Source organism: Culex quinquefasciatus, chromosome 2 (genome assembly GCF_015732765.1).
Source record: "Culex quinquefasciatus strain JHB chromosome 2, VPISU_Cqui_1.0_pri_paternal, whole genome shotgun sequence".
Lineage (NCBI taxonomy): Eukaryota > Metazoa > Arthropoda > Insecta > Diptera > Culicidae > Culex > Culex quinquefasciatus.
This window is the reverse complement of record NC_051862.1, coordinates 122,880,167-122,894,538: the sequence shown is the minus strand read 5'-3', so window position 1 is coordinate 122,894,538 and position 14,372 is coordinate 122,880,167. Positions and strand designations below refer to the sequence as shown.

Sequence of the window (14,372 nt, the reverse complement as noted above, 5' to 3'; positions counted from 1 at the left end):
CCGCTATCCTGGTAGGCCGGCGGAGGAGGAGGTGGTGCTGGTGGTCGCTATCGGAGGGTTCGACGCAACAAAGGGTTTGGGAGGATTCACACCGAGTGTTCTCCCTCCGCTGAATCATGCGCCAAGCTTTCGAACGGATAAGTTGCGTCCCTGCTGGCAACGGAACCGGCGAGCGCGTTTAGTACGAGCACCGGCAGTTTGCCGTCCATCAGGTTCGGCGATTTAGACATGACGGCGTCACTCCGGTGTTGTTGTTGAAGCGGCGAACTTTTCTGCAAAGGAGACACACAAGAAACGACCCTCGTTAGAACTTGCTGTTTACGACATCCCACATAGAATAACCACCTGTCCCACCAGCTAGAGCGCCAGCATCGTGTTGCCCTCAGTACGCAGGACATGTCCAACCTCGGGTCCAACCTTAGGCTCACACACTGCGCAGCTGGACTAAGTAGGCGTTGATGACCAAAGATTTTCCGCAGGTTCTGGTCTTACTGCCTGGTTGGTTCCAGTACCCACAACCCTCAGCGGTCGCATCGAGATTGGCCGTTTGTCAACGGTGAAATCAAGGAACACCTCGCGATTGTCCACCTATATTAAAATAATTTCAAAGTTAGTTTTGATGATAAAAAAGCAACAAAAACATACCTGACCAACGGAAACCGGAACTCGATTATTTCCCGACACAATCGTCCGGTGCTGTCTCCTTGGCAATTGACGAGAGCACCGAATGTGCATCTCCAGAAAAACACAAATCCGAGGACATACCGATTCTATTGGCCGGAAATTGGCCACAGCAGAAAAAATCTTCGAAAACAAATCGCACGTGTTTGATCTTGTTTGACGTTTGACTGAAAAAGTGTTGGCTGTTTTACGCAAAAAATGACAACAAAACCGCTTCGGCGAAATGCAGCGAAGTGTCACGAAGGTTCGGCCGTACACCAGTAGGTGTCGCTAGTGTGCCAAAATTGCTCAAACGGAATCTAAACGGAGTCAAACCGGAGATTCCGTTTAGAAAATTTCGAAACAATTTTCGAAGCGGATTCGAAGCGGAATGAACCCGTCATGCGGAAAACGGTTTGATTGGGTAGGTCCGTCGTTTGTTGTTTGCTCAAATCAGCCCTAGCTTCAGTCTTTCAGCCCTCAGCAGCAGGGGATGATCCGCCGATGATGATGTCATAATGACGCACCCTTCAACCGAATTGGAACAAACTGTCGAGGTTTCGAGGTTAGGAATATTCGGGTTGGGCTGCAGTGAAAAGTTGTGAAAGTTTGCCTCACCCAGGGGTGAGTTTTGCACCCCCCTAATCCCACAGCCCAGTTATGACGATGATTCCCACTCAAAGCGTTCCGTTTGAATTCCGTTTAGAATTCCGCTTGAGCGAAAAAAGTTCGATTCGAATTCTAAACAGTGTTCGTTTTAGATTCTAAACCGCATTCCGTTTCAAACGCAACAACCGGTTCCGTTTGAGTTTTCGCCCCAAATCGGTTCAAGCGGAATTCAAACGGAATGGACGGGTTAGTTTTGACAGCTTCTTCTTCTTCTTGTTTTTATGCAGTGGGTTTCTTTTATGTTTTGGTTGAATTGAAATTCAACCAGAAAAAAACAGATAGGACATTTTTAAACATTGAGATTATGTTTATTAATTATTCATAAAAACCAATCCCTGCCCCAAACCCCCCTTTTAAATGATCTTTATTTTCGCAAAATTACATAGGCTTTAGTGTGATGCTGGTGACAATCGCCGTGCCATATCCGCGGTCAACCGCTGCTGCTTCTTGCTGCTGGGCGTCCGCGTAATCCGAAGAGCCGATTCCAGATAGGCCGGTGGATGGTTGAGGTCATTTGAAGCTGCGCCCGTCGTAAACTCACGAATAATTGTGGCCTACCGGCACTAGTGGTGCCGTCGGTAGGAGCCTATCTGGATCTTGCCGAAATTAGGTAACTAGCCGAGGCTTTTAAGACAGGTCGGCGGGCGCCATCGTGCCGGGTTGTTGTTGCTGCTCCTGACTTTCATTTAATGCGGCTGCTGCTGAGAGTAATTTGCTGATAGCTGTTCGAAGGGCACTTGTCGTTCTACAGCAGGTTCCCCAGCAACGAGCTGGTCATCGACTGCGAAGGAGGTCCACTCTTCACCACCGAAACCGCTATCCTGGTAGGCCGGCGGAGGAGGAGGTGGTGCTGGTGGTCGCTATCGGAGGGTTCGACGCAACAAAGGGTTTGGGAGGATTCACACCGAGTGTTCTCCCTCCGCTGAATCATGCGCCAAGCTTTCGAACGGATAAGTTGCGTCCCTGCTGGCAACGGAACCGGCGAGCGCGTTTAGTACGAGCACCGGCAGTTTGCCGTCCATCAGGTTCGGCGATTTAGACATGACGGCGTCACTCCGGGTGTTGTTGTTGAAGCGGCGAACTTTTCTGCAAAGGAGACACACAAGAAACGACCCTCGTTAGAACTTGCTGTTTACGACATCCCACATAGAATAACCACCTGTCCCACCAGCTAGAGCGCCAGCATCGTGTTGCCCTCAGTACGCAGGACATGTCCAACCTCGGGTCCAACCTTAGGCTCACACACTGCGCAGCTGGACTAAGTAGGCGTTGATGACCAAAGATTTTCCGCAGGTTCTGGTCTTACTGCCTGGTTGGTTCCAGTACCCACAACCCTCAGCGGTCGCATCGAGATTGGCCGTTTGTCAACGGTGAAATCAAGGAACACCTCGCGATTGTCCACCTATATTAAAATAATTTCAAAGTTAGTTTTGATGATAAAAAAGCAACAAAAAACATACCTGACCAACGGAAACCGGAACTCGATTATTTCCCGACACAATCGTCCGGTGCTGTCTCCCTTGGCAATTGACGAGAGCACCGAATGTGCATCTCCAGAAAAAACACAAATCCCGAGGACATACCGATTCTATTGGCCGGAAATTGGCCACAGCAGAAAAAATCTTCGAAAACAAATCGCACGTGTTTGATCTTGTTTGACGTTTGACTGAAAAAGTGTTGGCTGTTTTACGCAAAAAATGACAACAAAACCGCTTCGGCGAAATGCAGCGAAGTGTCACGAAGGTTCGGCCGTACACCAGTAGGTGTCGCTAGTGTGCCAAAATTGCTCAAACGGAATCTAAACGGAGTCAAACCGGAGATTCCGTTTAGAAAATTTCGAAACAATTTTCGAAGCGGATTCGAAGCGGAATGAACCCGTCATGCGGAAAACGGTTTGATTGGGTTGTATTGTTTAGTGTCGAGGCAAAAAAAACCGCGCTCGTTTTTCCGTTTAATTTTATTTATTTGCTTTTCAAAACCTCCTGCTTGCGTGGCACGCAACAGTCACACATACAAAAGCACAAACACACACACACACACAGACAGAAACGCGTGGCAGTTATCCTCCCGTGTCGGATTTAATTGCAATTTTTGCTGCTTCCCTTTTTTCCTCATAATATTATAACGTTTAATTTATTCTGTTTGCTTTTGGGCGCGGGAAGTTTCTAAGCCGGTTCTTGATCAAGTGGAACATATTTTTGTTTTGGGTCTTATCACCGGGTGCTGGCCGATTTTGGGAGTGAGGAAAATGTTGGTTTTATTGTGGTGTACAAAGTTGGTATTGATCTTGAAAAGTGCTGATACTACTTTATAAAACCAACATCAAAATCAGCGGGGTCTTTAAATTTTGGTGTGTCGAATGCAGGTGCAGTTTTAGGATTAGAACGTGCGTCTTTTTTGGAAGCCGTGGAAAGTATCGTAACTAATTGTTAAAAACTAAAAAATCATGCATATTTAGCAGTTGCACATGAAAATTAAACTAAAAAAAACTGCTTCTATTTGGTTTAAAATTGGAGTAGGTGTTCTTTGGTCCAAATATTTATTTTAATTTAATATAAAGTTTTTTTATTAGGCCGTTTGGGTGACCTACGCCGTGTTCGATTGGTCAAAAAAAATTATCGAATTTTTATCGATTTTAGCAAAAACCACATTTAAAAAAACCTAGCTTCGCTTCATTTCAACCAATAGCTCTCTTGAACGATAATGAAAGGAAAATAGTTTGGAGTTCGAAAAGCTAGCCTAAAGTTTGAAAAAGCCTTATGCAAACTTCTAATGCCGTTCCAATTGTGAGTGGTCCAAAGAGCCTGTGTATTTTTTTAAATATTTTTATAGGATTCCTTGGGAAATCTTACGTAATACTGAAAAATGAGCGAGGTTCATAAACAAGATTCTGAGATATGACTTTTTGAAAATAAAAAAAGTTGGTATTTCGACGTGCCACAATAACAATAACGAGAAAATGACGAAAACGGGAAAAATAGTATTTTTTTTTCACTGAAACAGCGATAGTTATAAAATTTTACCACTGGCCTATACCGTAAACCGGGGTGATAGGATTTCAATTTGTTTTTGGAATATTTTCCAACAGGTAAGGTTTCTCTCATGATTATTATTTTTAAAACATGTACTGGGCCTACCCCAGTACACAAAGACCATGTTCTATTTTGAAAAAAAAAAACATTTTTTTTCAATAGTGTTTTGAAAAATAATTACGTTAGATATTCTATATTAACATTCCGGGGAGACATTGATACTTGATAGTCATAATTTTACTTATTAAAATCATATTTAAGATGTTCAAAGTTATTAGCACGTTAAATGTACCATCACTAATGAAGCTGATAAAAAATCAATATTTATATTTAGTTAACTTAGTTTTTAAGTTTTTTTAACAAAATACATTTAAATTTTAGGTAAAATTGTTAAAAAGTCGGAATTTTGCCTGAAATTTGCTAAACCTAGTTTTGTTTATGAAAATTATAGATTTATATTGCATTTTATACTGAATTTGAGGCACAAATCACAAATTTTAATATTTATACATGAAATTTGTTTAACTGAAATTGCTTATAAATTTGGAGATTTTTTTTTAATTGTGTTTTTAGAACACATATTATTTATTATTAAAAAAAAACTTATTTACCCTTCTCCTAGTCGAAAATTGTCCAAAGAATCCGAAAATGAATTCTGTTTTCCGATTCAAAATCATGTACATTGAGAAAGTCATGACAGTTTGAGCAGTTTAAAATGATGACTTTTATCAACATTTTTTTAACTTACATTTAGTATTTTTTAGTTAACTAACTTTTCAAACTTTTCAAAATTTTATGAAAAGTTCTTCTTGAGGTACTTTGAACACATCTCCACCACAGTCATTATGATTCTAAACCATTTCGTAAGTATTGTAATTGTACTCTTCATTTTGCGGTATCAAAAGTTGCGTATTTCAATTGATGTTCAAAGTAAACGGTAGTGGTCAAAGTGTCTCAAAAGTTGGTATTTGTAGAAAATTGTTTTTTACGGTTCAAATCCCATTTAAAATTCAAATGCAAAGCGCCAGCTCCGATTACGTCTAATTAAGCTCATATTTGTTTTATGTTTTATGTTTTATGTTTTATGTTTTATGTTTTATGTTTTATGTTTTATGTTTTATGTTTTATGTTTTATGTTTTATGTTTTATGTTTTATGTTTTATGTTTTATGTTTTATGTTTTATGTTTTATGTTTTATGTTTATGTTTTATGTTTTATGTTTTATGTTTTATGTTTTATGTTTTATGTTTTATGTTTTATGTTTTATGTTTTATGTTTTATGTTTTATGTTTTATGTTTTATGTTTTATGTTTTATCTTTTATGTTTTATGTTTTATGTTTTATGTTTTATGTTTTATGTTTTATGTTTTATGTTTTATGTTTTATGTTTTATGTTTTATGTTTTATGTTTTATGTTTTATGTTTTATGTTTTATGTTTTATGTTTTATGTTTTATGTTTTATGTTTTATGTTTATGTTTTATGTTTTATGTTTATGTTTTATGTTTTATGTTTTATGTTTTATGTTTTATGTTTTTGTTTTATGTTTATGTTTTATGTTTTATTTTATGTTTTATGTTTTATGTTTTATGTTTTATGTTTTATGTTTTATGTTTTATGTTTTATGTTTTATGTTTTATGTTTTATGTTTTATGTTTTATGTTTTATGTTTTATGTTTTATGTTTTATGTTTTATGTTTTATGTTTATGTTTTATGTTTTATGTTTTATGTGTTTATGTTTTATGTTTTATGTTTTATGTTTTATGTTTTATGTTTTATGTTTTATGTTTATGTTTTATGTTTTATGTTTTATGTTTTATGTTTATGTTTTATGTTTTATGTTTATGTTTTATGTTTTATGTTTATGTTTTATGTTTTATGTTTTATGTTTTATGTTTTATGTTTATGTTTTATGTTTTATGTTTTATGTTTTATGTTTTATGTTTTATGTTTTATGTTTTATGTTTTATGTTTTATGTTTTATGTTTTATGTTTTATGTTTTATGTTTATGTTTTATGTTTTATGTTTATGTTTTATGTTTTATGTTTTATGTTTATGTTTTATGTTTTATGTTTATGTTTTATGTTTTATGTTTTATGTTTTATGTTTTATGTTTTATGTTTTATGTTTTATGTTTTATGTTTTATGTTTTATGTTTTATGTTTTATGTTTTATGTTTTATGTTTTATGTTTTATGTTTTATGTTTTATGTTTTATGTTTTATGTTTTATGTTTTATGTTTTATGTTTTATGTTTTATGTTTTTTGTTTTATGTTTTAAGGTTTCTCACGTATTTATGCCATGTATTATCTTGGAACAGAATTATTGCTGAAGTTTTATCTTAATTGTGAAATATGCTTTTTGGTAGTCACAATTTCACAAATATTGTTAGATTTACATACAAACTTTGGCAAAGACGGGGTTGCTTTACCAATTGCTTCCATCTTCCTTTTTCAACCAGCAATTGTCTGAGGTAGATTTTTCAATGAATAAGCTCCATTAACGTAACAGAATGACACCTGCTAATTGGGATCCCCACGGTGATCTGGAAAATGAGGGAAATAAAACCGGCAACATTCAAAAACTTTGCAATAATCATTTCCGATTTAGCGTCAACCTCAACCTGTTTGCTTGTTTGCTTTGGTCAGACCCATTCATAGAACAGTCGCATTTAAAAAAAAATCGTTTTTTCGACCCAATCGCGTTGCGGGTAAGATTTCCTCTTCCCACACCACCCACAGCAACACCATATCGTTAATTGCAGTGAGAGGGCCAACCTTGACCATTATGTTAACCAGGGCAACCATTCCCCAATTAGCTGGCAATTAGGGTGCTTGTGCCACTAAAAACGAAGCTTAATGCTCGATTATTGGTTTTGAAGCCATCTCCCAATTGTCGGCATCATCATCATCATCATCGTGCTGGGCCCCGGCGACAATCCGTGGACCATCATCGCGAGGCGTAGAAGGTGCGTAATTAGCTCCGGGCATTAAAGTTTGATCGTAGGTCATAAAATTGCTTTCAGCGGAGAGCAGAAGTGTGGGCGGTTAGTCCAGCTGCAAGTTTGGAGGGATTTGCCTTTGCTTTTAATATTTAGAAATTATATGGAAACGAAAACAGAATAAATGGAGAAAAAATCATGTATAAAATTATTTTAAAAAATCATAAAATTTTGTCGTGAAAATTAAATTAAAATTAAATAATGGCATAACCAAGTATAATATTATGTAATTTTTGACTAAGCTAAAAGCTCTTGAATAAACGTATCCAACAATATTGTAAAAAAACAGCTGTGGAATGAACTTAATGAAATTTAATACAACTATCATTGAAATGTTTAAAAAAAACTCAAAAGCATTTAGTTTTCATGACTGAGTCAGCAGAATATATTTTTATGGGGTATTAAACTTCCCCCCATCTATTAAAGTTTGTCAAAATGTTTGCTCAAAGTATTTAGTATTTTTTCTCAAAATCTTATTGAAAGCGCTATTGACCAACAATGTCCACCCAATTGACGACCACAATTGACGTGTTGACGAAACAAATTTATTTTAGAAAAAAAAACAAAATTTTGTGTTACGGATTTTCACAAAAAAAACTCTATATTTTTTAACGAGCCCAAACATTCTAAATATCACCGCAATGCATTTCAAATGGTTTTCAATTGATGCGGTTTCTCTTTCATTAACATTTTTAAGTTAAAAAACAAAGTTGCCCTTTGTTTGTTATGCAAACCAAAAATTTAAAATGATTCGATCAAAAACAAGTTCTCCGGTAAAGCAGTCCATTATTATCAAAGAAAATAGATCATTACTCTAAAATGCTCTGTATTAATTTCAATTTATCAAGTTTCTGCACCGAAATGGTTCAGCAAATGCCCATTATGGCCGTTTTAAAGTTTTATACACCTTATGATAATTTTACATATAAACTATAAATAATCAACAATTTTTTTTTTACACTTTGGCTCATTTCTCAGATTCAGATCCCTGGCGCTTAAAATTTTGCCTGGTAAAATGTTAATGTCTTAGACAAAGTTGATTGGATTGGCAAGCCCAACAATTTTTAAACAGACAAAACTTTTTTTTCCAAAAATAATACTGAAAAGTTAGATTTTCAAAGTCACCACAATCGTGAATCACCCTAATTTTTCAACCAAATCAAAAAATGACCATTTTCATTTGCTCTACTGATTATACCAAAACTCTAAAACCATTCACTATTCAATGCTGAAAGGTGTCACCTTAAAAATAATGCACTTGGGAAAATTTCGAAAATTATTAGCATGAATTTTAAATTAAACATTAGTTTTTCCATAATCATTTCTTTTGAGTATGCAGCATTACTTGAAATTTAAAAATATTGAAGATCACTAAACATGAGGTAGAACCCTATTGTTGATTTATGAACACTGAATGTCATTCAAATTAATTAGGTAGTATTTTTTGCAAAGCTTTATGAATTGTACTCAATTTCAACAGCAAACATTATAATAGCACATCAATGTTGTTTATTCATGTGGGAACTGTGATAGTTTCTAATACTGTTTGGATACAATACGACCATTTTTTTATTGTGTAGTCGACACCTGTGCCTAAATATATTGACAGTATAAACAGTTTTGTTGTAGATTCAGCAAACAAAGCTACTCTTTCTGTTTGTGTACTACAGAAATACACATTTCAAACATTTTTTATAAGGTCTACAGGAATTTACTGCTCATAAATGCATTATTGTCCCATGTGCAGTTTTGAGAAGTTTGATATGGGTTATTCTCTACCAACTCACACGAAATCGGGAAAAGTTGCCCCGAACTCTCTTCGATTTGCGTGAAACTTTGTCCTAAGGCGAACTTTTGTCCCGCCATTTTCCGTTACTCAACTGTAAAAAAATTGGAACAAGTCATTTTAAGGGAAATTTAATGTACTTTTCGGAACCGAAAGGGTCATTTTTTATTTTGAAATTTTGTGTTTTTTCTAACTTTGCAGGGTAATTTTTTAGAGTGTAACACTGTTATACAATTTTGTTGTGCAGACAATTACAAAAAGTGGTATATATATAAGGGCTTATAAACGTCACAAGTTATCGCGAAACAAAGAGAAACGCAAAAACTAACTTTTCAAATTTTTTTTCGTAAAATCACGATAACTCGTGATGGTTACAAGCAAACCCTTAAAGATTATAAATAAAATTTTAGGTTATTATCTGCCCTACAATTTTGTAGAACATTGTAACACTCAAAAAATAACCCTAAAAAGTTAGAAAAAACACGAAATTTTAAAATGATTTTTTTTTGTTTTAAATAAAAAAATGACGATGATACGAAAAGTACATTAAATTTCCCTAAAAATGACATGTTCCAACGTTTTTTACAGTCGAGTAACGGAAAATGACTGAGTTTTCAAAACTTTTTCAGTGTTTTTTTCGATGAAAAATATATTTTTTTTTTTGGAATTCTGAGTGCGCCATCAAATCGGTCGTCTAATTTTACATAAAAGTTCATTTGACACCAAATTTCTATCTCATCACCGTTTTAGGCTGCAAATGATTGAAAAACACCTCTTTTTTCGAATGTTCAATAATTGAAGGGGCCGTACTACCCTCCGTCACGAGATATCAAAACACGGACCTCGGATTCGTGATCAGGGACAAAAGTTAACCCTTAGAACAAAGTTTCAATTAAATCGAAGAGGGGTCGGGGCAACTGCTGTGTGAGTTGGCGGAGAATTACCCATATAAAAGTACGTTGAATAGTTGTCCCATCCAACAATGGGACATTTTTATTATAATTTGTTTATGAATAAAAATGGAAAAAATGGGATAACTATGACATTATGGGCAGTAAACATCAATACAGATTGTATTTTAATCATCCAGCATTGAAAAACGAACGTTATTCTTCAGCATTCTAAACCTCTGTGAATTGAATCGATTTAATCTGAATGGATTTAAATCCGATGATTTGAAAACAGTATCCAAGTTTTTCATAATCAGATTTAGAGCACAAAATCAGTGCTCACCGACACTAAATAGCACTAATTGAGCACTGAAATTTGACCACCGCCATAAAATCATATGTTCGATGCAATCATAAATCAATCAAAATACCTACCAAACCTCCTTACCCCACACCTACATCAGTTAAAAGGACGGCCACACTGCATCCCTTTCGTATCCCATCCCTAACCACCCCTAATCGCGAACGGGGTGGGTGGCCCGCCACACGTTGCACGGGGCTTTTTCACCACCCCAATCAACTCTCTTTGGCCGACGTCAGTCCGATAAAGTGCAAACCACAACAAATTACTACGAATGAGAGGGGGAGAGAGCGCGCCCAACATAATCAGTGGCTCTCTTGAAGCTCTTTATCAGAAGAGAGATTTTTCCACGAAGAGCGCGAGAGTGAGTGCCACAACTGCACAAGTTTGTTGTAAACAAAACAAACCCGAAGATTGATCCCACGCTCTCGCTCTCTCTTCACTCCACACTTCGGGTGTGTTTTTGTTTATTTGTTTTGCACGCTGCAGCAGGCGCGTGCCGAACCACGCTGCGTCCTTGCCTTTTGATGCCGAGAGAGCGCGAGAGAGCGAGGCGCTCACGAGAGCGCATGGCCGTTCGCGCTGATTGGTTCGGAGTCTCTCGTGGAGGGGAAATTGACGGTTTGTTTTCGCTTCCAAAAAGGATGCACGGCAAGAGAGAGTGAGTTAGTTCGGGGGCAGTGCTGCCAGATTTTTTTTTCCGGTGAGTGCCACGCGTGGATGAGAGTCCGCCGGGCTCCGGTGCTCGGGTCGAACGTTCCGGTGATTTAGTTTGATTTCTTGCTTGCGCGGAACGTGACGTGTGTGTGACCCCGTAGAACCTGCTGCGCGCGGAACGTCGTCGTGGAGTCCGCGAAAGGGTGTTTTTTTGCAGAAGAAAGTCGCGGATTTTTTCGCGTTGCCCCGGGAGCTCATTTGCTGCGGGGTTCTGAGGAAGTTCCGGAGCGAACGTCCGGATTGGGTGGCCGCAGATTGGGCGATGCCGCAGGTGGAACCGGATTATTGGTGATAAACTGGGAGTGTGGGGGGAAATGTGGTGTGTTCCAGAAGATCCACCAGTGTGAATGGCAGGCCGCTTCCGGCAGTGTTACACTAGCGTACGAGGCGGTTCGTGTCGGAAGTGATACCGAATCAGCGCGTTGTGCCAGAGATAAACAGGAAAAGCCCGCGCGAAAGAAGGGCGAATCCCACCGATTGTGGGGCACGCTAGGTGTGAAAACAAGTTGGTACAACTCTGTAACGCCAGCTCCACCCCCACCTGGTGGCGCTAGGGTGAAAGTGTGGCCATTCGGAAGAAGATCCGCGGGTAGAGAGACGGGGAGCACCTGGGAAGTGATAATTATGTTGATTGCATAAAAAAGAAAAACAACGAGTGAACCGCCCCCGAAAAAAAAGATAAAAACCGTGGGAGCGCCCCTCGCCTCCAAAAAGCCGTGAGAAATAATATTTATCGAAAGCTTACACCTGATGAATTAATAATTGCATTTTAATTAACAATATGGTGAATTATTTTGTCCGGATTTAATCATTTCGCACTGGTGAAGCGACCCTGAAGAGAGAGAGGCGTGTTGGAAATTTGCGCCTCACCGGATTCACGATCCAGAAGAAGGGGGTTGTGCTATTTTGTTTCACTTCCGGGCGGTGCCGTGGCGCCCGGATTGTTGTCACCGGTCCAGTGCAGCGGAACGGGGATTATGAAAATTGAATAATTAAGCTCGTTTTAGGCCGCGCTGGAAAAGCAGAGCCTCGTGAAAACAAACAAGGCTCTCATTGTGAAAAGTGTGCTGTCCCCGCAGGAAGAGCCCCCCAGTGCAAAAATAAAAATTAAAACGCGGCCACAATCGATGAAAAATTTATGATAATCATAATCATTGTGAAAATATGCAGTGAAAATTGGCGCGTTGAATTATTGATCGCCGAAGCCGAGATTAATGCCAATTTTTCCGTGCCCGGAAAAGCCGGAAACCAGGCGGTGGCCGGAAGCGACGTGGCGAGCAGATTAACCCTCGAATGTCCGAGGTCGTCCCGCAAGCGCCGGGGGAAGAGTGAGCAGTGTGTGCTGATTGATATAATATGGTTTTGTGAGTTATCGGCGCCCAAAAATCGCGAGTGCGAAAATCTCCTTGCGAGCGAATCATTCGAATCCAATAAAATAAAATTCAATTAATTGTAGTGCGTGAGCCAAGTGAGTGAGAATCCTGGGGGAGGGCCGAGGTGCCCAACGTGCTTTTAATTGGTGTGAGTGTGTGGGTGGCGTCGTCCAGTGTCCAGCTTGCATTGCTGGATTTTTAATTGACTCCTCGGGTCGAGGAGGGAAAAGAGTGGAAATCCCCCCTCCACCAATGAAAAACAGTATCATCACAACCAGCGGCCGCCGATTTCCACGACCATATGCAGCGATGGATTTCCGGAGCGGAATTTTAACGATTATTTACGGTAAGTGAGACTGGGATTTTCGGGTGATTTTTGTGTTTTTCGCACCGGGGTGCCACTGGTCAATTAAAATTGTATTTATGTGGGGGCGATACTGTTTTTTTTTTCTTCGGGAACTTCGTGATGAAAATTTAAAACGTTCTTGGAAGGCCTAATTGCAGCGAATTCTGTTGAAGGCGCAATAATGTTCAAAATGTGTCGTACAATGCCGTAATTTTCGACGAAATCAAAACATGTACCATTTAGGTTCATTTAACACGAAAGACAAAGTCCAACTGTTCTGTTTACGCCGAATTGATTTGCTCCAAAATGGATTTTTTACGAAAATTTTGTATTGAATTCTCAAAACTTTACATGTTTCAATCATCACTCGAAACGAACTTTTCTGATCAAGCTCAAATAACTTGGTGGTTTAGTAGAATTTCCACTACAAATATATATTTTTTTAATTTGGCTCACAAGACTGAAAATCTATCTTTCTATCAATCATGAAAGTTTCAACAGGATATTTCATGATGTTACCAAGCCACAGATGAGTTATGTTTGGAATTTAATTGTCAAACTTGCAACCTACAACGCGTTTTTTTAAACTCCAAGACTGTAAATGCATTCTTCACCAGTACAGTCGTTTCGGTCCTAATGTCAAAGAATTTATTTTTCATTTATTTTTGTATTCATAATATGGATTTTTAAGGAATTTAATGATGATAAAAACAACTTTTTGAAATTCAATTGCTTCTTTGCTAAGGCCACTGCTTTCCTTATTAGACATTTTTTCATTTAACTGTTAGTTTGATTTACAAAGGATAATTTGCGTAGTTCAAACATAACTATCCATCAGGGATGGAATAATCGCAAAAGAATGAATTACGCTTGCGAACATTCTTCACCCGCGAATGAGAAAGAAGGCGAATCACGCAAAAGAAAATCGCTCCCGAAATTTTCCAAGAAAATCAATCTGCTGACGATTTTTTGTGAATTTTCTTGTCAGCACTACTTAAAATCATTTATTTCACTTTGTTTACACACATATCCCATCTACAACACGTGACAGGTCATTTTTCGACGTATGACATTACATTTGCAAATATAGTAGTGGAAAAAATGTTCCACCGAATAATCAAGATGATGATTTTTTTTAGATTTCTGTTGCCGATCTTTCGCGTGCGAGAGAGGAGAGCCATGCTCAATACGGATTTTTTTCTCTTTATGAACATCCAAAGTTTTTCTTTTGATGATGATAATTCCATCGCTGATATAAATAATTCTTTATAAATTCCATATGAAACAAATGTATCCAATAAAATTTACAAGTGCGTAAGAAGCTTGTGAAAATCTGAATAAACAAATTTTCTCGTATAGACTCTTAGAGCGATATTACTCGTAAAAACAAACTCGACAATTCTTGAACTGTAAAACGTGTAACTATTGGAAAAAAACATAAAAATTTTGTGCTCCAAGCCAGTACATCGTTTTAAGAGAAATATCGCAAAATCGTAATGACCTTAACAACATGTAGAAAAAATGTTTTTGCAATCC

At 37.7% G+C, this 14,372-nt stretch overlaps 1 protein-coding gene and 1 long non-coding RNA gene across 3 annotated transcripts in view; one reads left to right on the top strand and one right to left on the bottom strand.

Annotated features, from left to right (window-relative positions):
- Positions 1-246: 246 nt before the first annotated feature.
- Positions 247-682, bottom strand: LOC119767359. The gene is made up of 3 exons (XR_005277471.1): positions 646-682; positions 346-588; positions 247-272 (listed from the first exon to the last, which is right to left on the bottom strand). It is a non-coding gene; the product is annotated as an uncharacterized LOC119767359 (long non-coding RNA).
- Positions 683-11,180: 10,498 nt separating this feature from the next.
- The window catches only part of LOC6043742 (hemicentin-1), a 521,196-nt gene continuing 518,004 nt past the window's right edge, over positions 11,181-14,372 (top strand). For both annotated transcript variants that reach the window (XM_038257477.1, XM_038257478.1), the window contains exon 1: positions 11,181-12,836. In XM_038257477.1, coding sequence (XP_038113405.1) covers positions 12,743-12,836 — 94 coding nt within the window. In that variant the 5' untranslated portion in view covers positions 11,181-12,742. The remainder of the gene's footprint in view (positions 12,837-14,372) is intronic.